General features: G+C 39.0%; 1 protein-coding gene across 6 annotated transcripts in view; it reads left to right on the forward strand.

Moving 5' to 3' along the window:
* The first annotated feature begins 3,340 nt into the window (after nt 1-3,340).
* The window catches only part of CCSER2 (coiled-coil serine rich protein 2), a 68,281-nt gene continuing 45,362 nt past the window's right edge, over nt 3,341-26,259 (forward strand). For 3 of the 6 annotated variants that reach the window (XM_065843034.2, XM_065843039.2, XM_065843037.2), the window contains exons 1-4: nt 3,341-3,464; nt 4,246-4,430; nt 17,536-19,012; nt 19,880-20,082. In XM_065843034.2, coding sequence (XP_065699106.1) covers nt 17,575-19,012; nt 19,880-20,082 — 1,641 coding nt within the window. In that variant the 5' untranslated portion in view covers nt 3,341-3,464; nt 4,246-4,430; nt 17,536-17,574. The remainder of the gene's footprint in view (nt 3,465-4,245; nt 4,431-17,535; nt 19,013-19,879; nt 20,083-26,259) is intronic. The other 3 variants (XM_065843040.2, XM_065843038.2, XM_065843036.2) reach the window with 2 other exon arrangements.

A 26,259-nucleotide genomic window follows, 5' to 3' on the forward strand; every position in this document is an offset into this window, starting at 1 on the left:
AAGTACTTGAATACAGTAACATCCATGGAACGCGGATGCACAAGGTAAAAATAACATCATTGTGAACAGAATAGTTAGCAGCAGTCACAGCACATGAGCTAGCTACTTAGCAAGGAATTTTTTTTTTTTTTTTTGTGGGCATCATGGCAAAGAGGATTTTTACGGAGTGATGTGATGAGATTGTCCATGCTTTGAGGATGGCTTTAACTCAAGCAGACTAACTCAGCTTCACTCTAATGCAGGGGTTGGGAAATACGAAATTCAGATTTTGTAAAGTGTGTAGAACTTTGTTACATGGACGAAATTGACCAATCCTTCTTTCACCTTCCACTAGAGTTAGGGAAACACACGCACTTTTAGTATGCTTGAATACATGAAGGATAAACCAATCTGAAGTGAAAAAAAATGAAGTTTCCCTTCAAGCTGGTCTATGATACAGATACTGATTGGAAAATATTCTTATTTACAATAATCAACAAGGTTAACACTGTATGGCTACTTGTTTACACCTGTCTCATTAACTGTGAGCAGGTCAGTTGAAACTAAGTCAGCAAGGTTACAGCTGGATACTCAAAATACCTGTTCAACTATTACTAGGAGAACTAGGCCCCCCCAAGGCTCCCTGCACTGAAGTTGCTCAAACTTCAGCAAATTTGTGGGAAAGAGTGTCCTTGGCTCAAAGTCCCTGGCCTGCAAAATGCTGGTGGCTGGGAGAAGATTTGTGTGAATATCATTATCTGTTCATCCTGCTCGTAATCTCTTATCTCAATGGTCAGTGTTATCCATTGCTCCGTCTCTGGTTTTTGGAGGCAGCACAATGCCAGGTCAATGAGTGAAGCGGATACAAGCAGCTTCTAGCCCACCTCCCAGTGTAATATAAAACCCATATACATCAATTTAGTACAAAATCAATGGAAAGTAAAGTCCTCGAGATGAAGACATATCAAATATCAAGCTATATAAGATACTGCACTCAATCATAGCTGGATCTTAATCTGTGGACTGTCAGTAGGATGGTTAGGACTTTTGGGTTAAGGAGTCAGCAGCTGGAGTTGTGTATGTGATGTTTCTCTTTTCTAAAGTTATTTTTCAAAATCTACGAATTCTGCTTAAAGACTGGATCTTAATCCTGGGTCTATATAAGCATTCTGGAAATCTGTTAAGTGTGTAAACAGATAGTGGAGGCCCTCAAATCTGTCCTAATACATCTCTAGGTTGCTTTCTTCTTTTATGCAAGTAGTTTTCTTCTAGAGTTTGGTTTCTTAACCATTTTCAGATAATAAAAGTATGAGCTGGAGTTAAAAAAGTGGTTATACCACCACTTCCAGGTCAGTACACACAGCTTATGTGCCTCCTTTGTGTTGGACCAAGGGTCCGTACTCCTATGATCTAGCTGAGAAGTGTGATGACACAGAATTATTCATTTCTTGACCTTCTTTGCTGTGCATTTGAGTCCCTGCCTAAGAGATGCAGCGTGGAAGCTCCACAATTGGTTTGTGAGCCGATGCTTAGAGTATTAGGATTGAAGAAATACTTGCCAGTGCCTGCAGAAAGGCAGTGGGAAATTTAAGGCTCCCCCAGTGAGTCTGTAATATCATTTCACCCTCCCAGTAAGCCTGTAATATAATTTCTTTTAATTTTGGGAAAGAAATGGAGAAGAAGGTCGGAGGAAATTTCAGCAGGAACAGTGAAATTGTTCTGATGAACAAAGGAGGGAAAAATCAAATCTATGCTGTTTACAGTAATGCTCAGAAGCTGAGAATGACTGAAAGCAAGGATGACTGTGTGGTTAAAGCAATGACGCCTGACTCAGGAAATCTGAGTTCATTTCCTGGCTTTGCTATCTCTTCAGCTTTGCGCAAGAGATTTAATCTCTCTCTGCTTTTTTTTTTTTTCCTTCCTGTACCACAGGGGAGCAATTATGCTTCAGACTGATCTAAAATAAATGCATTAATCTGGCTGTTACATTTAGGTTCAGGCAAAAAGCTTCAGTTCTTGTTCCTCAGTTTTTAAAAAAGGCATTTCTGCTGGTCATAGGGCCAATGTACTGGAGTCTTCACGCCCTGTGTCTACAAAGATGAGAAGGTGCTTGCAGTGCCTGGGCTGACACCTGCGAGCAGGTCTTACACCCTGGCAGTGCGCCCAGCTCCTAGTCAAGAGGCTGCGGCAAATTATGCTTATCAATCACAGGGTGTTTATCAGTTACAGGGCGTTTTCTTTCTACATGAACATAGCCTGAAGCTTTCTTCCTCTGAGAGGCCTGGTGAAGCAGGCAGGCAAAAATTTAGAAATAGCGGCAGTTAAAACTTCTGAGAAAAATGAAACTTTGAAAATCTGAAGATGAAGCACAGTGACATGGACGCTGAGATGGTTAAGATGTGTGAAGATCCCAAACCACGGGAGACAGAGCAGCACAAGCCCCAAAGCAGCATGCAGGTGGCCAGGAAAAGCATTGGGGTAAAAATACTGAGGCGGTGAAACAATCTTGAACCACCTCATAAAACCACAGGCAAATGATTTCCTGCACCTTGCATAAGTTTTTGATACTCCATTAGTGCCTTTTGATTCCTGGCACAGGCAGAAAATTCGAGGAAATTAAACTTGCAAGTCCTGTGAGCAGCAGCATGAAGACTAGTGTGCTGTGGATATGCATCTCACTGGTGACTGCAAGAGCCCTTTCAGGCCTTTCACGTAGGCAGGACACTCGTGAGGCCTCTTTCCCATGGGAGCACTCTCCATGTCTCTGAGCTAATGACACTCGCAGGCCTATTTCCCTCACACTTTTAAGAACCAAATTTTTATTTGCATCCATCAACGGGCTCACTAATTGTTAGGGCACACTGGAGGATGTAACCTCATCCAGGTGTTCCTGCTCTGGCAGGGGGATTAGACTTAGATGATCTTTCGAGGTCCCGTCCAATCTTTAACATTCTGTGATTCTGTGACGTGGCCAGCTGGCCTCACGGCTTCGGGAGCCCGGTGTGAGGCAGTGCCAAGGCCGCCCTGCAGCCCGCCAGGCCGGTGGGCACGGGTAGGCGCCATCTCGTTGGTGGAGCCCAGTGCCGGCCTGGGCCCCGTCACGGGCGCGGAGCGGGCGAAGGAGGAGGCTGGTGCGGCCCAGGGCCCGGCAGTGGGCGGCTACCCGCTTGAGAAGGGGCCCCTTGCCCGGCAGCCGTTCCCAGCCGCTCCTCACAACCCGCGACCACGAGAATAGCCGTTGGCCCGGTGACGCGCGCACGTCCCCCACGCGCCACGGGCGGGGCGGGACCCAACGGTCGGGCGTGCGTGACGTCAGGGTGATCCGAGGGGCGCGGAGGGGCGGCACGCGCCCTGCCCAGGGCATGCGCGGCGGGGGCTGCGCGCGCCGGCCCTCCCACCGCGGGCCGGGCCGGGGCGGGGCGGGCGGTACCTGAGGGCGCAGAGCGGCCTGAGCCGGGAATAGCGACGGCTGCGCCCCGACAGCGGTGAGTGCCATCTCCTCGCTCCCCTCCCCTTCCCCTTTTTCTCGTCGCTTCCCTCCCCTTCCCCCCTTTCTCGTCGGTTACCTCCCCTTCCCTAGCCCGCGCTGCTAGGGGTCCCCTTGCCGGCAGCGGGAAGGAAGCGGCTGTTGCCTCCGCCCTGCGGGGTCCTGCCGGCGCGGCTGGGGTCGCCGCCTCGGCCGGGGGATGATGCTGCGGCGTCAGCTGCCGCGCAGGCCACGGGAGGCTGGGGAGGGCCGGCCGGGCGGGGCGGCCTCCTGCGTGTCCCTGTCAGGCGCAGCCTTCACCTCTGCGGCGGCCTGAATGTCAGCGGGGCCGAGCCACAGGTGCCACCTCCCAGGTTGCCCGGGCTCTGGCGGCGGTGCCGGCCGGGCCCGCGGGGTCCGGGGTTGGCGCTGGGCTGAGTCAGCCGCGCTGCTCCGGGAGTGACCGGCAAGCTGGCACGGCAGGCCTGCGCCTCTGCCCGGCCCCGCTTTGCGGTGTTTTATGCGTCTTTTAATTCTCAGTTTGTTGAGACGCATCTGTGGGTATATTGGAAAACAGCTGCTGGGGGCCCTGATCACAGAGATCTCATTGTAGCTCCAAAGAAACAGCAGCAAAAATACCCAGTATGTGATTGTTCAAAGACAACAGTTAAAATAGTAATGGTGGAATATCTACTTCAGTCTATGATCTGTTCAGGTTTCATGTATAACAACAATGGAATGTTATGTTCATTATGATGATTTTGCTTTAATGACACTAAGACTTTGCTTTCATCATCCAGAGCCCGCTGTTAACATCGTTTTCTGTCAAATGTACTTTGACACACAATGAAATGTGGGCAACTTCAGCCTTTAACTTTGAGTTGGAGGAAGCTGAGGTGTTTGTCTTCAGTTAAAGAAAGCAAAACTGAATGGGAACTTTATGCTGTAGCGGAGCATTAGTGGCCAGGCCAGACAACAAAATAAGGTAAGGATTGTAGATCTGGTACTCTGTCTGGTGTGTCGTATAAAGGTGTTTAGCGCTTTTCAGGGGAATTGGTCCAGTTTGTAGGACTGATGCTTTATGTTTGTAGTAGGTTTGTTCCTGGTGTTTGTGGGCTTTGAGTGTTGTTTTGATGCAGACTAGATTTTTTTGTTATGGTGGTGTTTAAAGAGAAATGAAGTTGGGTGTGATATCTTGTTTTGTTATGTTTTTATGATTGAGAACCACTTCAAGTAGTCTCTGAAACTTTAAAGATATCTCTTCTGGACTAGTCAAAAATACAAAACTCTCCATTGTATTAGTGTGAGGCAGTAAATATTTACATATTTTGGTGAGACTGAGTGAAATTTGGCAGATATTTTTCTCAGGTATATAATGATCACATAACTCTAAATTCTGTGGGCCCATTTCGAATTTAATGCCTCCAAGCTGAAGAGGTGAATGTGTAACAAATGAAAAGTTAGTAATAACCAGCTACGTAAATGTTAACCAAGGATTTACATAAATATACAACTTTCAGTAGAAAAAAATGGTTGTAAAGTCGAAGTTTAATCTTCGCTCACAGTTAGTACTTACCATTGTAGAAGTCTCAATGTTTGGGCTGCAAAAGCTGCCGACTATTATAAAGATATTAAAACAGTAGAAATGTTTGGTGGTTAGAAGATTTCTATATCCAATATTTTTGACCACTATAGCACAATGTGTTTTTGAACTGAAGGAATAACATATATGAATATAGGAAAAATTGAATTGTAATGATCTCATTTAATGTATTATTATACTAATGAGTAATCCTGTTAAGTGGAACTGTTCATTTGAAAGCTCACTGGAGTAAAACCTATTACTTTTGGACCTGGGGATTGGTTATTTGGAATAAACCAGTTACAAAGAAGTGTTGGCACTGGCTCTCTAGATAAAAAGCCATCATGCATTTGTCTTCAGATGAACATTGCTTGCCTAAAATTGTTAGAAAATGAAGATCTCTTTAAAATGGAAGAGCGATGAAAGAATAGAAGATTCTGCAAAGGCAACAGTTGCAGCAGTGGTTCTGGTGATCTCTTTTAGCCACTATTTGGAAGTGTAAGCAGCAGCACCATCTTCTTAATTAGATGCTTTCAGGCAGGGTTAAATTCTGTGCCAACAGGGATACTAAGAAGATGAAAATACTAATGGTGCTTTTGATAATTAGTTTTAAAATCCTATATTGTGTTTCAGTTGAAGTAGCAAAAAAAGCTTATGTGAATCTCTAGATACCTGAACACATGCATGTTACAATAAAATCCCAACAGCATTAAAAGAATTATTCCGAAGTTGAAGTTTAGCTAGTCAGTGTAGGTCTTTGTGTTTCTTCGTACCTCTGGGACACATATCCTAGCTCACGCTTAAACTTCTATCTAATAGGTGCAATTTGGAAGACATTATGAGAATATGGTTTCCTCCTTGATCAAAAGTAGCTTGATTTGCAGAGACCCAGACTTTGCTTACTAGCTATTCCCTATTTTAAAGGGAGGATTCAGCTGGAGCAGTTCTGCTGCTAATATCCTATAGTAACTGAAGTGAGAAAGTCGTCTCAGGGTGGGGGATGCTTATCCCCAGTCACATGGGGAACTGGTGTCACGAGTTCTCAGTAAAATGCCTTTTTCACTACAGATTGTTAGGATTTTCATGAGCACTTAGTCCATCATGAGCTGAGGTAGTCTCCTGCAGAGTGCATTTTAATGGCTTTGATTGAAGCAGAAGTATGGTTGATGTTGGCAAGATTCTTGCTGCAAGGAGGCTTGGCTTCTTAGCCAGAGGAAAATGGCTGATAAGGTTTTACTTTTATGTGCTGGTAAAACAAGTTATAGGTCCAGAATAACCCTTAAATTGCAAACAATTTGTGGATTTATTCCCTGAAGCAAAAGAACTGTGCTTTCAGCCTCATTAGCCCAGATGGCTTGTGACACACACAGCACAAGTGAAGTGTCAAGGGAGAACTGAATATCTGGGGTTCTCTTGACTCATCAATATGATGTGTACTTTGAGCTGGAGATTCAAGAATCTCTTCTAGACAGATACAGAGATTCTCACTGCAATGTGATGTGTATGATACTTCAACTCATGTTCATTTTGTGCATCATATTAAAGATAGGTTTTACTTAAATGCATTTTTTCCTGATCTTATATGATGAAATTATTACAGAGACATATTGATTAACATAATCTCAGTATGGGAAACTTGCATAGGTGTAAACTTGGCAAGGCCAAAGCTACTGCTGTTAGTAGCAGGAGACTTGCAGAAAGGAGCAGAACCTCTCATTCTGCATAGCCTTGTCTATCAGTCAACAGAGTTAAAAGAAACATTAGTCCCTCTCTGTAAATCTTTCAGTCATGGAAGCTCTCTGAGATGATAGTTTATAAAAATAACACTTTACCGTAACTAAATTTGAGATCTTTAGTAAACAAAGCAAATTGTATGTATTAACTTCCTTTAAATTCAAGTAAAATATAAACATAGATATAACCGTATAACTTCATAAGTTTCTGTGGGAGAAACTGATCTTGTGGACAAACTGTCACTAAGTAGCTGAAGTTACATGTCGATTTCTTTGAGAATGTTTTTTTTCTGGTTAGTTGCAAATGAATGATGACATAACAAGTATCTGTGTCTTGTACATTGTAGAAAACTGACCTTGGTGGGTAGGTTCAGATGTAACTGTTTGTGTTCATGTATCAGAAAATCAGTAAGAAAATAGAAAACATGCTTTAAAATGCTTACAGAAGGCTGCCAGTCTGTGATTAAAACATGTTGATGTTTGTTATGCTGTGATATACTTGAAAGTTGTTTGATACTGGAATATTTTTAGAGAGTTTGGTTTTAAGATTGGCAACTGATTTATAGCAATTGAATCACAGACAAAAGCTGTAGGTGTCCAGCACTAATGTAATTAAATTCTATAGTAAGAAATTGACATGTTGACGATGTGGTTCAAAAATAAGCAACTTGGAATTGAAAGCTCTTGTGTGCCAGTATATGGCTGCAGTATTTTTGCTTAAGGGTGGATGTTGAAGAGAAGTTAAAGTTCAGAGAATATAAGTAATTCACTATATTCTTGAAAGCACGCAGATATGAAACAAGCTGATTGATATAACTGGTGTGTTTGGTAGCAAGGAGAGCAGATATCAGTGGCCAGTTCTTGCAATGTAGGAAGTTTACATATAGTTTTTCTCAGGAATCTGTGCAAGGCAATGGGGTAACATTTAAAAGAATTATTAGTAGGGCTCTGAAACTCCTTAATCAAGGCAGTCATGGATGGAGAAAGTTTGGGGGCTCAAGGACAGGTTGGACAAGATAACGGAAGAGAGATCTATGCAGGGTTCCTAAACAAACTACATCAAATTCGAGAAATCCTATGACTTGAAAATAGTTCAATGTTGAGGAAGTTACATTCTGTGCTTGCCATGTTCATCTTGGTGCATTTTTTTAAGGGTACAAGAGGAGACAATGTGACTTTTTATTCACTGCCTTTAAAATAAGATCGACTGCTGGAACTGTGTGTCTGAGCTGGAGAATTTAATCAAGACATTGAATTGCAATGATCCAAACCCAGAGAAATATCATGATTTATATAATATTTCACGTTTATCCAGACTTCACCCTTTAAATTCCAGCAGTGGCTGAATTAGCAATATGTTGTGGGTTTTTTTTGGTTTTTTTTTTTTTTTTTGTTTTTTTTTTTTTTTAAATATGTAGCACTGGTTTGACATGTTCTTGTCTCAAGGTCGTGATCATCTGGAAAAAACTAAACTATATTGAAATACCATTGGCAATATGTAGAAAAGAAATTCCTAGAATGATTTTCTTATCTTCCTTCTACTTATTCTTGTCTAGTCTTGCTCAGTTATCATCTGTGAACCTCCTCCGGCTTTACTGAAGATATCTCAGTAATAGTGAATCTATGAATTACAGACAGTCTCCTTGAATTATCTCTGCTTGTCATTCAGCTTAACTTATAACTAGAATTTTTACTCAGGCAGCAGTAGAAAGAATGAGCATGTGTGGCTGAAGGGGAAAAAAATAAGATCTTATTTGTGGTAAGGACAGCCTCGCTGCAGATTTAAACTAATGAGAATGCTTAAGATTAAGATACCTACATAAACTGTTCAGCAGTGGTTCATATGGGTAGTATCGTTTCTGTCATTAGTTATTATGTAATCAGTACAAAATGCATTGAACAATAAATGTTTGTACCACCGTAAGAGAGCTTTAGCTTGAGACAGCTCAGTGTTCTCAAATGAGGAAGGTGCACCGGATGACTAAACAAAGTAGCGGAGTAGGATAGACAAGGTGACAGTCTAAAAACGGATATTTCCATTTGTAATCAGTTGTATTCAAAGTTTCACGTGGATTCCAACCTGCCTGTTCTTATCAGCAAGAAAATCCTGTTCTAGGTAGAGCGCATTGCTAAAGTAGCAGAAAACGATAACTGGAAGCTGACTCTTCAGTTTGTTGCTGAAGCAATGGTGAAGTCAGTCTTAGTAGAGACAGGAGTGGTATGCTAGAATCATTTGCTGACAATAAATCATTCTGAGGGAAAAAGGAGGTTCCTCTAAGTGGAAATATTTGCCAGACAACAGCAGGTCATTCCAACTTGTTTGCAGAATGACGTTGCTTTTATGTCTGAACTTACAGACAGATTAATCTGTTTTGTAAGTATAAATTCAGAAATATTGAAATTACTAATGTGAAATGCTGTTGCTGAAGGAATAATACCATCAACAAAAGCAGTGGCCTGTTTCTGCTATCAGTTGCGTTGCTGACATAATCACAAAATTTTTGAAAGGAACGATTGAGGTCCACCATTTCACTTCTAGAAAGCCTGAATTCTAGACTGTGATGTTAGAGATTATTCAGTCAGTCTTAACTACAGCATGAAATCTAATTTGCTTTTATGATAAAAATAGTGATGTCAGCTTTAAAACTTTTCTGAAAGGCAGCTATCTACGTCAAATGGGAAAGGCCAGAGTTTTTTTAATATGTATGTACACGCATATATACATATACACAATTATGGATTATGTTCCAGGATAGAAATCTTGCCAAATACAAGCACAAGGGAGTAACCTAGATGTAGATGTGCTTTATAGTCGTAGTACTTTTGTGTGTGTGTGGAGAAATAATGTTTGAGGGATACAGTAGCTTAGTTCTTTTGTTCTCTGCAGCCATATGATTTTGTCTTTAGGCTGCAGAACATTAGATCTGTAAGGCAGACAGCCTGTGTCACTTCCTAGTTTGATTTTCCTGTTTTCATTTTTTATCTTTGAAAATTTGATAACAATTTAAATTGAATTATGACATGAAATAATTGAAGCAAATAAAGACTCTTTGTATCTCTTCACCAACAAAGATTTTGAGAATAATAAATCTTTGGCAGCTTAAGAGCTGTTAAGCAACCCTGGTGAAGAAGCTTGGTCTACATGACTTATGCACTAAGGTTAAATCTGCGCAATTGGTTCTGTTCACAGAAAGCTGTTCCTTTGTGTAACATAACAAATGAAGTAATCCACATAATTTAATTCCTTCTAGCAGGAGTGTTTCTGCATTGGAGCTAGGTATATCCATCATGGCTATGTAAATTGTTTCTGCTTCTGATTTATTATGGTGTGTCCTGCCTGCCTCTTACAGTGCTCTGGAAGCAGTTCTTGGGGTTCAACCATTTGATGTAGTGATTTTTGTCAGCTGCACCTTGTGTTGCTGGATTTCCAGTGAAAGCCTTTCTGTGTTCTGGATCTTGTGTTTTGTAGAGTTGGTTGAACATGCAGTGCACAGTGTATATATCTGCAGGTGAGGATTTCACATTGCTAGGTCAAATTTAACAAGGTCCAACTGCTACATTTGGATGAGTGATTGGAACAGTGCGTGAAAAAAACTTAAGGAAAACCCTATGTCCATCAGTGCCCAAGCCACCTTTAGTTCTTACTAAAGGCATTTTCCAGAACTTGGAAAAAGTCAGAATAGACCTATGTTTTATCTCTGCTGTGGCAAGAAGGCAATTTGATTTTGAAGAAGGGAATCGATGACTTCTTCCAAGAGGATGCAGCAGATGATTGGCAGCTTCAGAGAGGAGTTGTACCTCTGCAATGCATTATTCCGATGGCTGGCTGACCTCTGTCCCTGAGAATGGTTAGGCTGTCAGCTCTAATGCAGAAAAAAGTGTCACTGTATTTCACATCTTACTTGTGAATGAACTGTAATAATCTGTTTTAACATTTAAGAGGAATGTGAAAGTGCACTGTTTCAAGTCTAGATCTTCATTTTTGCGGGTCCTGATATTCTCTCCTATTGGGAGTAATATATCACTGCCCCCAAGTATCTTCTTCCATCTTCTTTTCTTTGTCCTGAAGCTGTTCCCTTTCTGCAGCTGGCTAAGCATCTGAACCCTGACTGCCTTCTTATAAGTCATGTAAGAATGACGAAAATCAGGGCAAATTTACCTATTTGAGAAACCTTAGGGAAGATCTTACTCGTAGTTAAAATGCGAATGACTTTTTTGTAACAAAATCTTAGGGGTTTTATGATGACTCATCCTGGTTTGTTTCACCCTTTTGGTAAGGTATGATGTAAAAATTCAGGGTTTAAAGTATATAGTCTTTATTTTACTGATATGCAAAACACAAGTGGACAGACTGGTAGAAAGCACACATTTTTGGGGCAGATAGCACTTAGACCCCCTCTTTTTAATTTTTTTTTTTTTTTTTTTTAATTCCTTGAGGTGTCCCATACTCAGTGTAAACATCGTTAATGGCAATGTGGCCCTAAGGGATGTGAATGGAGTTTTGGTTCTTGAATTATTCTGGTAGCTTTCTTCTGCAAAATAGAGCTGCATTTTCCTATTTCTTTTTCTCCAGTAAGTGCTTGTATTCTCTAGTCTTACAGAGCATTAAGAAAACATATTCTGATGAATAAGAACAATGTTTTTAAAGACTGCAAAGAATGTCACATCTTTTTGCTGTATCAACTAAAGATACTGTTCAATGTTAAATACAGAAGCCCAGATCTCTTGGTGATGTCTTTCTTGTTCTTTCTTTTATCTCTATTCATTATCATGTTCTGCTTATATTCCTTAACCTAGTGCATTCTGACTGATGGTACATAAAATTCTTCACAACAGAAGCTTGGATAACTGGTTTACTTGGTGGTTGATCAAACTTTGCAAGTGGTTAGAACATCAGCATACCTAAGTGTGAAAGAGGCAGAATAGAAAAAAAAGTTATGTCTAAACTCTCTATGGGAACAGAATTATTTTGGAGAAACAGAACAATAATCACTGAGTGTCTTGGAATTTCTTTATGACTACAGTACCTTCAAAAGGCAGGTTGCCAAGGATGCCAGTATTAATCACTGTGCATTTTGGAATAGGAAATGGAGGGACACTAAAATTAATGTATGCCTTCATAAAGCATTGAGAATTGATTCAAGAACAGAACTGTTTCAGAGACCCTGAAGACAAAAGTAAGGAAGGCTTGGAGGATTTTACTGCAGAGCTGATAAATCTTACTGGATCTTGGGGTTTGTTTGTGTTTGGGTTTTTTTGGTTTTTTTTTTTTTTTTTTTTTGGACTGAACTGTAGCCCGTCTGTGCAGGCTAAATAACAGAAAAGGATATGTGACAGTTGTAAATACTCAGAAACTCAGTCTCAGAGCCATCAGGATTTCTAGTTGTATTCTGATTGAATTTAATTCATACAACATGCACAGTTTTATCAGGATTCATTATCTTTAATACTTCAGGGCTTGTTCTGCTCAGAGGAGGTGTTTGCTGTTAAGCTTCCATGCCCCTCTCAAAGCTTAAAATTGACTTTCAGGCATGCTACCCATTTTGCTGTATTCCTACTACTTGCTGAAGAAGCCTTTTTCTGCATCTGTTTCAGTGGCCTCCCTGTTTTTTTTTTTTTTTTTTTTTTTTCCCCTGATGTCATTCAATACCTCCATATGCTCATGGAAATAAGATATTTTGATTTAACTGTCCTAATGCATTTTTAATTACTTTTTTTAAGAAAAATAGTTCTTTTTTTTTTTTTAAGTTTCACCATGGATCAGTGGAGAAAAGATCTGTGTTCTGTGTGTCCTGAAGAGAAAAAGAAATACTGGTGCTAAAACCCAGAGTTGTAGAGAGGTTGTTTCTATGAGCCATACACAGTTGACAGAGTTGAAATATATGTGCAATTAAATTCACAAAGGCCATCTGATATATCTTGATTCAGCAGATGATAATTAGAAGTAAACTACAGTCTTTTTTCAAATTGACTAGTTTGTATTTTTTTTGTGTGTGTGGAGGACATCTTATCATGAAAACCAGTGGGAAGTTAGGTGCAGCTACCTTGAATCATGTCCATAGCACCTTGAAGAGCTGGTCTTAAGTCTCAGATTTCATCAGGCCTCTCCTGCTATATGAGTGGTGCAGAAAACAGGATATAATTGTTACTTAGGACAGTAGATTGTGCCTGCCTGAAGCTGTCTGCTCGCTGCCATTTGCTCTTCAGTTCCCAAGGGCAGGTGTCACTCATTCCCTGCACTGCTTGGGCAGCGGTTATAACAGTCCTTTGCCCAAATGTAATCCTGTGGCCAAGTAAGCTTTTTGCTAGAGGAGATAGTGTTCTTACCTTCCTGTCTGTGCTGCTAGTGTACTAGAAATGTACTTTTGTTTTCTGGGAAAAAGAATGAAGGTCTCTGGAAATTTTAGTACCATGAAGTTGGCAAGATAAATATGTATGAATGTTGGTTAACGGCTGCTTCAGATCACCAGTCACTGAGCCAAACAAGTAGATTAGATAGTATCTTAATTCTTAGACCCTCTGTGGAAGGCAAATAATAGGAGTATAATGTCTGGTTTGGTGAATGTGGTCATTAAACTTCATTGCCTTCAGTAACATCCAGCACATGATGGCAGAAATAAGAATAATTCATTTATTCACAGAGCTTCATAGCAGTTGTTCTGTTAGTCTGCCCACACCAAATAACAAAAAAATTGACTGATTCACACTTAGTGTTTGCTGGTATATGGGTACTAATGGATGTAGTGTTTCTGAGTAGGTAAGGAAACTTGTGTACTGCTGTAGCTGCCAGCTTCTTGCAGACCTACAGGAAAGTACAATTTTTGCAATCCAAAAGCAGCAAGGATGTGGTGACCCTCTTGGTTTTCCACCACAATCCTCTTACACAAATATGTTTGTCTTTACCTCAGTAAAAAAAATTCTTCACACTGGTAAGTTACTTTAAGAAAAGCGTTTTAAGTTAGATGCTTAGTATTTCTGTTTAGGTGGTCTTAAAGTTTAGAAGAATAATGAAACATACATCTGAAGCTGTTTGCAGAATTGCTCGTCTGTCACCAGATATGTTTCATGTGGCAGCTGTTTATTCCACACTGCTGTGGCAACAGAAGGAGAATTTGGTCCCACTCATAGTAATCTGTTTGGAACTTGAAAATACTGTTAGCTCTCTGATGTCATGGGTCATAGGGATTGCAACATCCTAAAGTGCCCAAACATTGAGCTGTCTGAACCTTGAGCTGTCTGCTGCTGTAATAATTATTCCACAACACCTAGAGGGTGGTGTCTCAGATGCGAAACTAAACTGTGCTGAGGAGGTAATGTGTAGGAAAATGCCTTCCTGGTGTTGTTGAAACAGACGGTGAATGAAGTAAAAGTGAATGTTGTGTTTGCTAGTTGAAACTAACATGGGGAATCTTGCTGAAGTGTAAATAATCCCATGCAGAAAGCACAAAGGAGGGTGAGAATGAATATCCTTTTGCTTATCACCAGGATCTTGAGTATCCTTGAAGGGAAGGATGTAGCAGCTTTTCAGTTCAGATTATACTTCAGAGCAGGTCTATAAGTTTTAATGCCTTTTCCCTGGATCATTGTATAAGACTAGGCTCTTTTTAATTAGCTTAATTCCTGATTAAGCTTGTGTGCACTAGATAATGTATTTCCCAAGGCAAAGCATATAAGACTTGTTTGACTAAATGTCTGTTTTCAAAGTCCATAGGCTGCTATAGCCTATAAATACTTCATAGTCTAAAAATACTTCAAATTTCTTCATAATACAGCAGAATAGGACTTAAATTGTACTGAACTGGAGTTTTGTGGGATGCAGAAATAGTACCATAATTTGCAAGCACTGTGCTTCTTCATGAGGGAATTTCATTGTTAGTCTAATTTCTTGTGGTAAATACATATCAAGATGAGGATGTTTAAGAGAACGTAATACGAAAATTTCCCGTTTTCTGGGAAAAGTAACATATGCCAGACATGATACTGTTAAGTTTTGAGGTGTTTTTAAAATATATTTCAATGAAACAAATGCAACCTAGATTTAAAAATGTGATGCAGTAGTTAGTCATGTAGCTAATAAAACATGGACAAGTATTGCTTATCTTTTAATTATCTGAAGTGTTTTAAGCAATCAGTACAGTTTTCTTGGGGATAATGTTTTGTCTTTCCCTAATTAAGAATAAATGAGCAAGCACCCTTGCTAGAGAACTGAAAAGTCTTCTTTTCAAGTTTAATTTGCAACACTTCGTGGAAGATTAAAGTAATCTAATTAAATGACCTCATTTAAATTTTGCAGTCACCTAAGAGATGGTGGACAGATGTGAAAGTTAAATTTGCAGCTTAATCTAACTTTTTTAATTTAACTTTTTGAGTTTGGAAGATTTCTTTACAAGACTTGAGCTTTTTTGCTAGAGTTGGGATACCTTTTGATGGATCTGTAGAATGATACTTAAGCCTGGCAGTGTTCAAGAAGAGACTGGACGACACCCTCAGACACGTGGTGTGAACTGTGGGGTTGTCATATGCAGGGACAGGAGTTGGATTCAGTGATCCTTGTGGGTCCCTTCCAACCGAGTACATTCTATGATACTTGCTGTGAATGAATTCATCATTATATTAAAGGCCATTTGTTATGCATGAAGTTATTTTTTTTTTTTTAAAGTGAACTTTATTGCTTTTGCTGTATATATTTAACATAATGTATATATCTTTGACATTTATGTTAGAGTACAATGATTTTTTTCATTTGCGAAGTATACAGGTACACTGTAGGCAAGTTTTTTTGTATGGGTACAGATAGCTGAATGAGGTGCTGTGAATGCTTTTCTTAGTAGATCATTTTGGTCATGGTGTTTTTGAGACAAGTCTAACATGAAACACCTAAATCCACATACAGGCATGTATTATACATAATGAGTTAAATGTTTTGCTGTTGCTGGGGTGGGGGAGAAATACTGGTGTGCTGCTTTGTATGCCTGGAGGAGGGGTTATGTCCAAGAATTCACTCAGTATTTTAAAACTCTGGATTTGTGTGTTTCTAAATGGAAATGCCCTCTCCCAGTTGTAGGATGTGGATTCTGCTATTTTCACTATGTTAAGAGCCATGTCTCTGAGCATGTTTCTCTTTGTATCTTTTTAATGTAGGTCTACTTCCAGAAGTACAGCTGTGGGGCATCCTATTGATTTACAAAATCCTAAGGGTTGTTTAGCATGAATTTAATGGCACTTTGATTTTATCTGTAAGTGTTTCTTAGTGAGGTCTTGCAGCCTGTGGAGTGACTCACTCTAAGGTAGTGCTTGCTGTGGTTACAGAAGGTATTTTCTGTACCTTGAATAAGTATAATGGTACTTATTGTGTGTTAATTCTCATAATGATCACCACAGTGCCAGCTGTGTGTAGGTCTGTGAAATGAGAAACACAGATTATAGTTTCAGGGAATAACATATGAATGACTGAAATACTGAGTCTTTATGCCATCGTAAGACCAGCAGGTGGAACTGACTAAAACATAAAATCCAGGCTAGCAAAAGCGAAATATCATTTTACAACTGTCTTGAAAAATCAGAAACCGGGTCTTGCAAATACAGAATTTAACACCAGAATTGAGCTTGTCTAACAATGCAACGTTGAAACTTGAAGACTTCTCAAGGCCTTATTGTCTGAATTGCAAGTCTTTAATAATAGCATTTAGACAAGTTGTTCATATTGTATAGCCAGGCAAAGCAAAAGACTAAGCACTGGACAGAAGGGTGATACAGACATAGTTGTCCAAATAGTAGGATGGGTATGTAGGTGAGTGTGGAAGGGACGAAAAGCAGTATATCAAAGGAATGAGACTGGAATTCTTAAGGTAAAAATTTTTGAGGCAAAGATATGTCTGTAAAGCAGATATGGCTTATTAAAGTAAGTGTGATATAAAATAGACCAAAATGACATAAGTCAAGATACAACAAATCTTCACTAAAGACTGTAGTGGACACCACCGATTCCACATTAGGTGGATGGGAGTGAAATTCAAGATACAAGGGAATGCATGAATGCTATAATTATCTTTTTATTTCATACTTTTATAACTAGGGTTATGTGTTCAACTTTTGAATTTACTTACTAACGCTGACTTTATGCAACTGTTTCCCTGTACCTCAAGTCTTGTACATGATAAAGAAGATGGAGGAAAAAATCACCAGGAATGCTTATCTTGAATTGGGGATATCAGTAAGATCTAGAAAAAAAAAAAATGCTGTGGTGAAGGTGGATGATGAGTGATTATTTTGTATCTCATAATGTAGACATTGAGGAAACTAAAAAAAAATTAGCTTTTAGTCAGATTTTACATTATAGTTTTTCCAGTTTTACATTGCTGACCACAAGTTTGTGCTCTGTTTTATTTGTGGGATTTTAAAAATATGAAGTCTTAAATATGTAATAACCGTAACATGGTAAAAAATTCAGTTTGCTCAAAAAAGGTTAATAGGAAGAAAAACCCCTCTTTTTAAGCTTATTTTATAGATTTCAAAAAGAAGAAAATAAAAAAGTTTATCTAGAGAATGAAAATTGCAGTAGGGAGATGTGACCTGAATAACACATTACTGCCAAATAACTGCTGGTGATGGGTATTTCTCTAGAGTTTACAACATTTGTATGGGTTACCTGTTATATCACCATGGTATAATTAGGCACAGAAATGTAGTAAACATGCATGTGAATGTACAGAAAATTATGTTGTTTCATGTGTGGTTGATTCAGGTCTAATACTTTTTTTTTTTCTTTACTTTAGATTGAAGCACTGTTTAAGGACCAATGTACCCAATAGCTCATGGAAGAAAAAAATCAAATCAGGACATCCTTGACTTCCAGGCTACCGAAATATGGAACAAAAACTTTAGGAAGTGTTTTGCAACCTGTGCCAAATGGGACGGCTGTCAGCTTAGCAGGGAATAATGGTGGCAAAAATTTTGGCAAGCACAATGGCACTGTTAGCATGTCTTCCTTTTCCTTCAACTGGAAAAAATCAAATAAATATCAACTTCATGATCAGAATGGGAGAGAGACCAACTCTAAACATAACTGTAACGAAAAATTAAATGATTCTGAGAAGTATTTGCAATCTCGAGGAGCATTGGGTAACGATGTGCTCAGGGTGGGTTTGAACAATACTGCTTCAGTTGCATCAAAAGCAGCAAAGCAAACCAATATGTTTGTATCTTCTACAGAGGAATTAAACCCAAAGTCTTTGCCTGGACTCTCTAGTTCAGCAAAATTCGCCAAAGGTACCCTGTCAGGAAGGACCTCATATTCTGGACTCAGTGCTCCAAAATCACATTTAAACGGATTTTATGGAAATAGGCCGGTGGTGGGTTTGCAGAGACCTAGAGCTAATTCCAGTGCCACAAGGACAAGTTCAGGAGAAAGCCTGGCACAATCGACAGACAATAGCAAGGCTTTTTCCTGTGAAAAAATGGTAAGATCACAAAGTTTTTCACATTCCATTCAGAATTCTTTTGTTCCCACTGCATCTTTAACCAGGTCACATTCCTTTAACAAAGCTGTGGATCTTACAAGGCCTTATCATAGTCAAAATGTAGCTGCCCGGACATCTCAGAGGCCGACTTTGTTGTCAAGAAATGCACGTCAGTTGGATGTACCCAATGGAAATGAACCCATAAAGTTTGGATTTACCAGACCCTACTCTGGTATGTCAGCTCCTTCTTCAAAGAAGCCCCCACTGTCAAATGGATCTGGGTCAGCACCTTCTTTTGGATACAGATTAAGTCGTCCTTCTCTGCTGAAGCCTACCAGGCAGCGGTTTGCTGGAAATATCGTTGTGAGTGGCAGCAAAAGTACAACTCCTGACACATGCATCGTGGATAACTCTGAAATTTCAACAAATATTAATAGAGCAATTGAGAAAAACAGTATTATAGAGAGCAATGCTCACAGAACAGAATCTGATGAGGGCCTGCATGAAAGTGTGGGAAAACATGGGTCAAAAGCCATGTGTATGAGTGATGATGGAGATGAAATATCTATATCTTCTTTGTCATCCTCCGAAAAAAATGATTTGAGTGAGGATTTCAGTGATGATTTCATAGATATAGAAGACCCAAACAGAACTATAGAAATACAGCAAAAGGAGAGTTGCCTTCAAGAACTAGAGCATGGGAGTATAACGTCGATCGAACCGTTTGCCTCTCTCAAGGAAGGCGGAGGATCGTGCTGTAATGCTGATGACTGGCTTGATATAAATGTGTCTGGTAAATACTTTATTATGTTCTGTTTGAAAGAGGTACTAAATCAAGATTTCGTAACTGTAATTAAGTGGTCTTAAGTTGTCATTTACAATTGCCCATTGCTTGTGAATTGTTTCAGAATGGAACTTAGCTCTATGCTGGCCTTTGTTGTGTGTGTGTGTTTGTTTTCAGGGCTTTTTCTGCTTGGTAGTTACTTTTCCCTAGCATGACTTTGAAGAGCTCTTTTTCTTGGGGGTAAGAGTGAATGATACCTCCTTTAACCACACTTGTGGTATGGTTGTGGGATTCCTTATATCCCTGCTTTGGCATTCATAACTCTGGACTGGTGATCTCCTCCCCCACCCCTTCTGCTTCCATAGGCAAAGAACAGGTGTAACTGCTTCTAAGCAGTCAAAATAAGTGTAGGGTGTCTAATTAAATCAGCCAAATTATAAAGAGGACTGTCACTGATTTTGTTTGCTTGTTTTTCCTGATGCATGCTATATTAATTATTTAAAAATCAGTGGAAGAGACATGTTTGGAGAGAAGTTACAGTTGAAAGATTGGGTCCAAACGATATACTTTTGCACCCACCTTCTAATATGTTAAGAAGATACAGAATTTTAGAACGTAGCTTTCATGATGGGTGAATTAGTGCAGTGTAAAAGGCCAGCGGAGATGTAGGTTGGAAGGTTACTTGGTTGTAGCTATCAAGTCACCTTAAGCCTTTTTCCCCCCTAGGATGAGTGAACAATACTGTAGAATGCTTTCAGATATTTCTGTTACAGTACCATTTCATAAACGTTAATGGACCAATAATACGCATCTTAATATTTGTGTTTGGAATATTGGATTGATTTTGGAATCTTAACTATTCCTACTTTCTTTAAGCAGTGGATGACAACAGTGAAAGCACAAAGCATACTACCGAGAATGTGATTTCTCCAGAGATGAATTACAGAGCTGGGTCCTCTTTTGAGCTTTCTCCATCTGACAGCTCTGATGGCACGTACATGTGGGATGAAGAAGGGCTGGAACCTATTGGAAGTGTCCATCCATGTGGAAGCTATGAATCTTCAGAAATGAACAGCATAGTATGTATTTATGTGCATAACTTGCATAATTACAATGTTTTGAGTTTATTGCTTATTAAGTATATTTTAAAAACAGAATGTATTTGTTTACCTGATAGTTGCTTCCTCTTTCCGCTGTATCTGGCGGCTTTTTGAAACTTCTTGTTTGGGAACTCCTGTGCTTAGACAGGTGTCGTTCTGATTAGGCTGTTTACATACATTTTTTTTTTGCTTACTCTCAAGTTAGAACAAAACAGGTCTGTCCTTATGCCATCTCATGCTAGCGCTCACAAAGAATAAAATAACTAAATTCTGCAAATGGTAGGTTAAATATCTCCTACCAATCTCTAAACCTCGGAGTGAAAAAGCAAGAGAATAGCTATCACCTGTCTGACTTCTTCCATCATCTTGTTTCTATGCTTTATAGATACTGGACCCTTTTGACATGACATTTATTTTCATTTTACAGTTTATTCAAGTATAGAATCTTCAAGGTAGATATCTGACTCTAGCTCACTGTACCAAGATGCTTTGTTTGTCTCAAATGTGATACACAAGATGTGTCACAACCTTTTTCATATTGTTAAACTTCTAACTGATCTGCAAGAAACATCATTCAGTCTGAAGAACAGATGGAGGGTTATTGCAGTGCTGTGACCCTCAGTTGAGGTCTGGGAGCCAACCTTGGGATTTTGTGGATGCGAGGAAAATATTGTCTGTATGTCCTTCATTGCTCTTCACTGTCCATATTCCTTTATCTGAACAGACTTTTTAGTTGAGCAGCTCAGATTTTATTAACATGGTACTAGCAATCAGAACTTCTAACAAAAATAATTTGGTGTCATCCATGTGTTATGTTTCATGTATTTCAGATGTGTCTGTCACCACTGCCACTTCAGTAATGCAGATAGCAGGTTTGGATGGGTTTGTGGCACCTACTCAGTCTGTGATTTGTAGTTTTAGTAGGGTTGTCTTCTGTAGCCCAAGAGTAGAACAGCAGAGATGTAATTACATTTTTATATGAAACTATATACAAATTCTCAATGTATTTTTAGCTGCTTGTGGTTTGGTTTGCTTTCTGTCTTTAATTATGATGTTAAGATGTAGTGCTTAAGAGTTTAGAAATGGTTATTAACTTTTCATGGTAACTTGTGACCAGCTTGGAAAAGCAGTTTGAGACTTTTCTGGTATGAGCTTTGTGGCTTTCTTGACATTTGTAGGGGACAAAAAATTTTAATATAGGCCACTGCAAAAACATACTTTTCCCCAGATACATGCACGCACATGCCAGGAAAAAAGGGCAGTTTTAAAAGATTTTTATATTTTTGTTCACTATTTTGGTTTATTTCTTACTTTATTGAAAGTAAATAGTTTTTAGAGAGGACTTAACCTAGAAAGTGCATTCTTCTATTTTTTTGATGAAGTGGAGAAAGGAGGAGACTGTAAGTATAACTTGCTGATGAATCTAGAAAGTCATATGTTTTTTCCACCCATTTTGGTTTTTATCCTGTTAGTGCTGTTCTAGAACTACAGTGCTTACTGTAGTGTGAATTTTTGTCTTAAATAGGTGAAATGTCAATAATACATCTTTTATTTTTACAAGGCAGAAATGTATTTGCAGTCAGCTTGGGTTTTGAGGGGAAATGGTAGCTCTGAAATGTTTGTTGAATTGCAATATAGTAGTGTGCTTTTGAGTTGTTGTGGTGGGGGTTTTTTCCTTGTGTGTGTGTATGTTTTTGTTTTGTTTTGTTTTGTTTTTTTTTTCACTGTGCTTGTTGGTTTTGGTAGAAAGCATGATATATTTGATTTCTTTGGCCTAAAAATTAAACACTGATCATTTTTAATCTAAAGATGCAGAGGAACTTCTGTTAAAATTCTCCATTATTTCTGAAGAATTATGTTCTTAGGTAGGTTAATGTAAGCTTTTGTTCCATGTTTTTCATTTTCTCTGCAGGTACTGAGTATAAAGACAGGTTAAAAAAATTGAACTGAAGGTGTTGAGATTAATTACTGTGATTAGTCAGCACATCAGATGTTTTGATTGCTGGGAGATATGTGATAGAATTATGCGGTTTCTGTCCTCCAGTGTGATGAGAGTAAAAGCAGTTAATATCTCTGTCAAAATCCAATTGATAAGAGATTTAAGAATTTTGAGTGCTTGAGCTAATATCAGCCTGACTACCCCTTGGAATTAATATTTCCAGGAATATTTCCAAAGCAGACAGGTGGTTTTGGAGTTCCCACGGCATCAGGCTGGGCTGGGCAGAAGCAGTGTAGCTGAATAACAATTCGGGTAATTAGATAATGAGTAGTTGATAGTGTTAGGGCAAAATTCACTTGTTTTTAATTTCCATCCTGCTGTTGTATTCTTAGTCTTTTAAGCTGTTATCATCCTTGGGATCAACAGATATTAAATGCTTTTCCTAAACTTTTCTATAGGTGGCACTGCAGCTCTTACTGAGTAATCTTAGATGGGTTTTGTCCATCTTTGAAATGGCAACTTTTGCAGAGGGGTTTTCAACTGGGCTTCCAGAATGGCAACCAGAATAGGAAGACAATGGAAGGAGCTTACTGGCTCTGTAATCTTGTTTATTTTGTGGGAGAAGAAAAGCAGATATTGTAGAATCATTGAGTAGTTTGGGTTGGAAGGGACCTTCAAAGGTCATCTAGTCCAACCCCCTGCCATGAGCAGGGACATCTTCATTGAGCTCAGGTTGCTCAGAGCCCTGTCCAGCCTGACCTGGGGTGTCTCCAGGAATGGGGCATCTACCACCTCTCTGGGCAACCTGAGCCAGTGTTTCACTACCCTCATTGTGAAAAATTTCTTTGTCGTGTCCAGCCAGAATCTCCCTTTTTTTAGTTTAAAGTCTTTGCCCTATCGAAACAAACCCTGCTGAAAAGTCTGTCCCCATCTTTATTATAGGCCCCTTTTAAGTACTGAGAGGCTGCTGCCCCTGAAGCTTTCTCTTTTTACTTTTTTCAAGTAGAGTTTGGTTTTAAGGACATAGTGGGGGGGGGGGGGGGAGGAATAAATTTGGCCTCTTTTAGGTCAGTCTTTTTGTTCTTCTCTAACTGAGTCAACAGCTATGAAGAAAATGTGCAAGCCAGTGTCGGAGTTTTAGAAGTTATGAGAGGTTATTTAAATGTGGATTTATAGATAAGCAGGACGTGTGTGCTGTTTTGAGACATAATTGCTTTTATTTTCCAATATTAGAAGTACAGAAAGATCTGGCATTTGTTTTTCATATGCTAACTTTCTAAAAGAGCTTTCAGTTATGCCTAAAAAATATTTTTAGAAAAACCATTAGACTACTTCTTTCTGATTTCAAAATGTCAAAAGTCAATGTCACCTTTTTGCAATTAGTATCCCTTATGAACAGATAATATCTATGGACATATAAAATTAGTGGGAGAGCATCCTTGGTTAACACGTCTGCAGTTAAGCTTTTAGTAGAAAACTGTGCAACTGCTATGTATAACTCAGAATGTATTGCTGAATTTAGAAGGCTCATATGTTGTTTTCCTTACTCATAGGAAATCTTCAAACCATAATCAGTAGGTAAGTATGTGACCAAAGATACCAATGGTCTTAAAGCTGGAGTATTTTTCAAAGTTCAGTGTAAACAAGAAAAGCATTTAAAACAATATGTAAACCAAATTGAGACATACATCTAACCCATCTAAGTGGCTTTCTGAACATTTTACAGGTAACCTGATTAAAAACACCTAGACTGGCACACAGTTTCCTTTCACTTTTACTTTTTACCTAAAATTGTGTCCTAATAAGCTATAGAACATTGGTGTTGAATCTTTTTCAAAATTATTTTGTTGCAAAGCATCAGAAATTTAGAGGAGAGGCAGTGTCTTATACATGATGCAATCAATTGTTTTTGTAACACACACAACTTTAGTCTCTCTGGATGAAACGTGCACACCCAATTTCAGTCTTACTGTCCCCACAGTTCAAAGTATGGATGCACTTTAATTTTTTTTCAGGAACACTTAACATTGCATTCAGGCCATATTGATATCAATTACAATCTGATATGACTTCATAACTCTAGCTGTCATCCTCCTTGAGACTGGAGATTTAACAAAGCATCATTTTTCCACATATGAGATGGTTCTGAGTAAACAGCATTTCAGTGTTTCTTTGTTCTTGGTTCACACCTGTTGAAATGTGTCACGAAAATGTAGTGAGAATATACTTTTGCAACAGCGCAAGTAAGTGACAGGATATTTTCTGTGTTGTTAGTTCATATAGAGATTGGTCAAAATAGAATTCCTTGAAAACAGGGGGTATTTGAGGATTGTTTTGGTTTTAATTAGAAACAAGTTTATTAAACTGATTGTACAAGAATGGAACACATTTGTGTTGTGTAATAAGTCATATTCAGATTACCCCAAAAATCTAGCTAGGTTATAATTAAACTTACTGCACAGAGGAAACTTAGCTGATCACCTGATAGCATCCCTGCCCATGGCATTTTTGAGTTTTGAGGTTTTATGGTTTGGTTCCTTTCTCAGCTGGGAGTATTCAAAGCCTCCGTATTTGGCTTTAAGCTCCACCTCACACTATTCATGCAAGTGCAAGTCAGTGGAGTGAAAATAATTCACAATTATTTATGCTAGTTAAGAGTTATCTGTAGCAATTTCATATTGCTTTACAGTGTGCAGAGCTCTGTTATTTGAAGGTAGACTGTAAAAGTAATGCTGAACTCTCGGTATGAGTAGACTACTTCTGAAGGGTGACTGGCAGCAGTGAGCAGCAAGGACTGCTTTCCCCCAGCCTCTGCTGCTTCTGTGGTACTGGTTGTGCTTGCTGCTGCTGGATTTCCATTATTGTGCTCAACAGGAAAACAAAACTTCCTACTTGAGAGCATCTGCCTATTGAAAAAAATAAACAATTAGAAAACATTCTTAAATTTTGCTGGAATTCTGCAGAAATATGGTCAAAACCATTCCCCACCCTAGGTGGCAGCCAAGGAATGCGGCTGGGGGCTGTGGGATTTAACCTGTGCTACCTGTCTGGAAAGTGATGTTGTTTAGGAATTGGTGAAGTCTCAACAGAACATTTAATATTTCTGATTTTCTTCTTTCTCTCCCTTCATCTTGCAATTGAATTTCAGATTTCTTACACAGTCTGATGTCTGATTTTATAATTACCGAAAAAGGCAGCAAGGATAGCTGCTTCTTGAGATATAGTGGGTAATAACCTAACAATTATTTCTTATCTACTTTCAGTAAACCTAGGTAGAACACTCAATACCTCTATACAACTGTTTTCAAGAACACTAAATTTTTATTTAGGATAGTTATATCTAATAGTTAAACATATAATGTTTTGGATTTTCAGAAAAAAATTCTTGTTGCATTTGTTGTCGCAGCAACATTCTGTTACTGAGCACAAACAAAATGATGAATTACTTGTTTGGATGTTTGGCTTAGTTATCTTTAATGTGACTTGCAATGTACAGTGTTTAAAGCAACTCTCTTCCTGGCCTGTCTTTAGTATTCTGCAGAGTTCTTTCTCTTCCCTGTGTGGTTTCTTCTGTTCTTGTGCCTTTGTTTACAGTGGTGTTTATCTCTTCAGCGCTACAGTGCAGTGCCGTGCCTGTCTTCGGTTTTCTGCCTCACTTAACAATTCTATTCAGTTCTTATTTAACGTTGCCTTTTTGGAGACTTGTATTGCATTTCTATTTCTTTATCTTTGTGTCTCTCTGGGGTGTTATTAAATGTTGAAAATAGCATTGAAAAAAGGCCCTGGAAGTCTCCCTCTGCTGTCAGCCTTGAATTGTATTTGACTTCTGCAGTTATCCCTTAGCTGCCCTCCAGATGGCTGATTTACCCAGTCTGTTGAGTGTTTGGTGGTGTTTATTTTTTAATAAGTACCTGAAATGATACTTTGCTAATTTCTGTACTGCTCTTGAACTCTTCAGTTCCTGTGATTCTTCCATGGTTCTCTCCCTTTACTCATGCTTATTGTCTGCTTGTTCAACCTTTTTTCTGTGGCCTGTTTTGTTTGTAGTGGTGTGCTTTTTTGGTTTGGTTTTTTTCTTTTTTTTTTTTTGTTTTTTTTACAATGGAAACCCTGAAATCTTCAGTTTTTAACATCTCACCAGAAGAGATGCAGCATATGAAACTGCATAGAAAACAAGTATGAAAATGTCTGTGGAGTTCCATGCATCTAAAGCTGCT

The sequence above is a fragment of the Patagioenas fasciata genome, chromosome 8 (genome assembly GCF_037038585.1).
Source record: "Patagioenas fasciata isolate bPatFas1 chromosome 8, bPatFas1.hap1, whole genome shotgun sequence".
Taxonomy (NCBI): Eukaryota; Metazoa; Chordata; class Aves; order Columbiformes; family Columbidae; genus Patagioenas; species Patagioenas fasciata.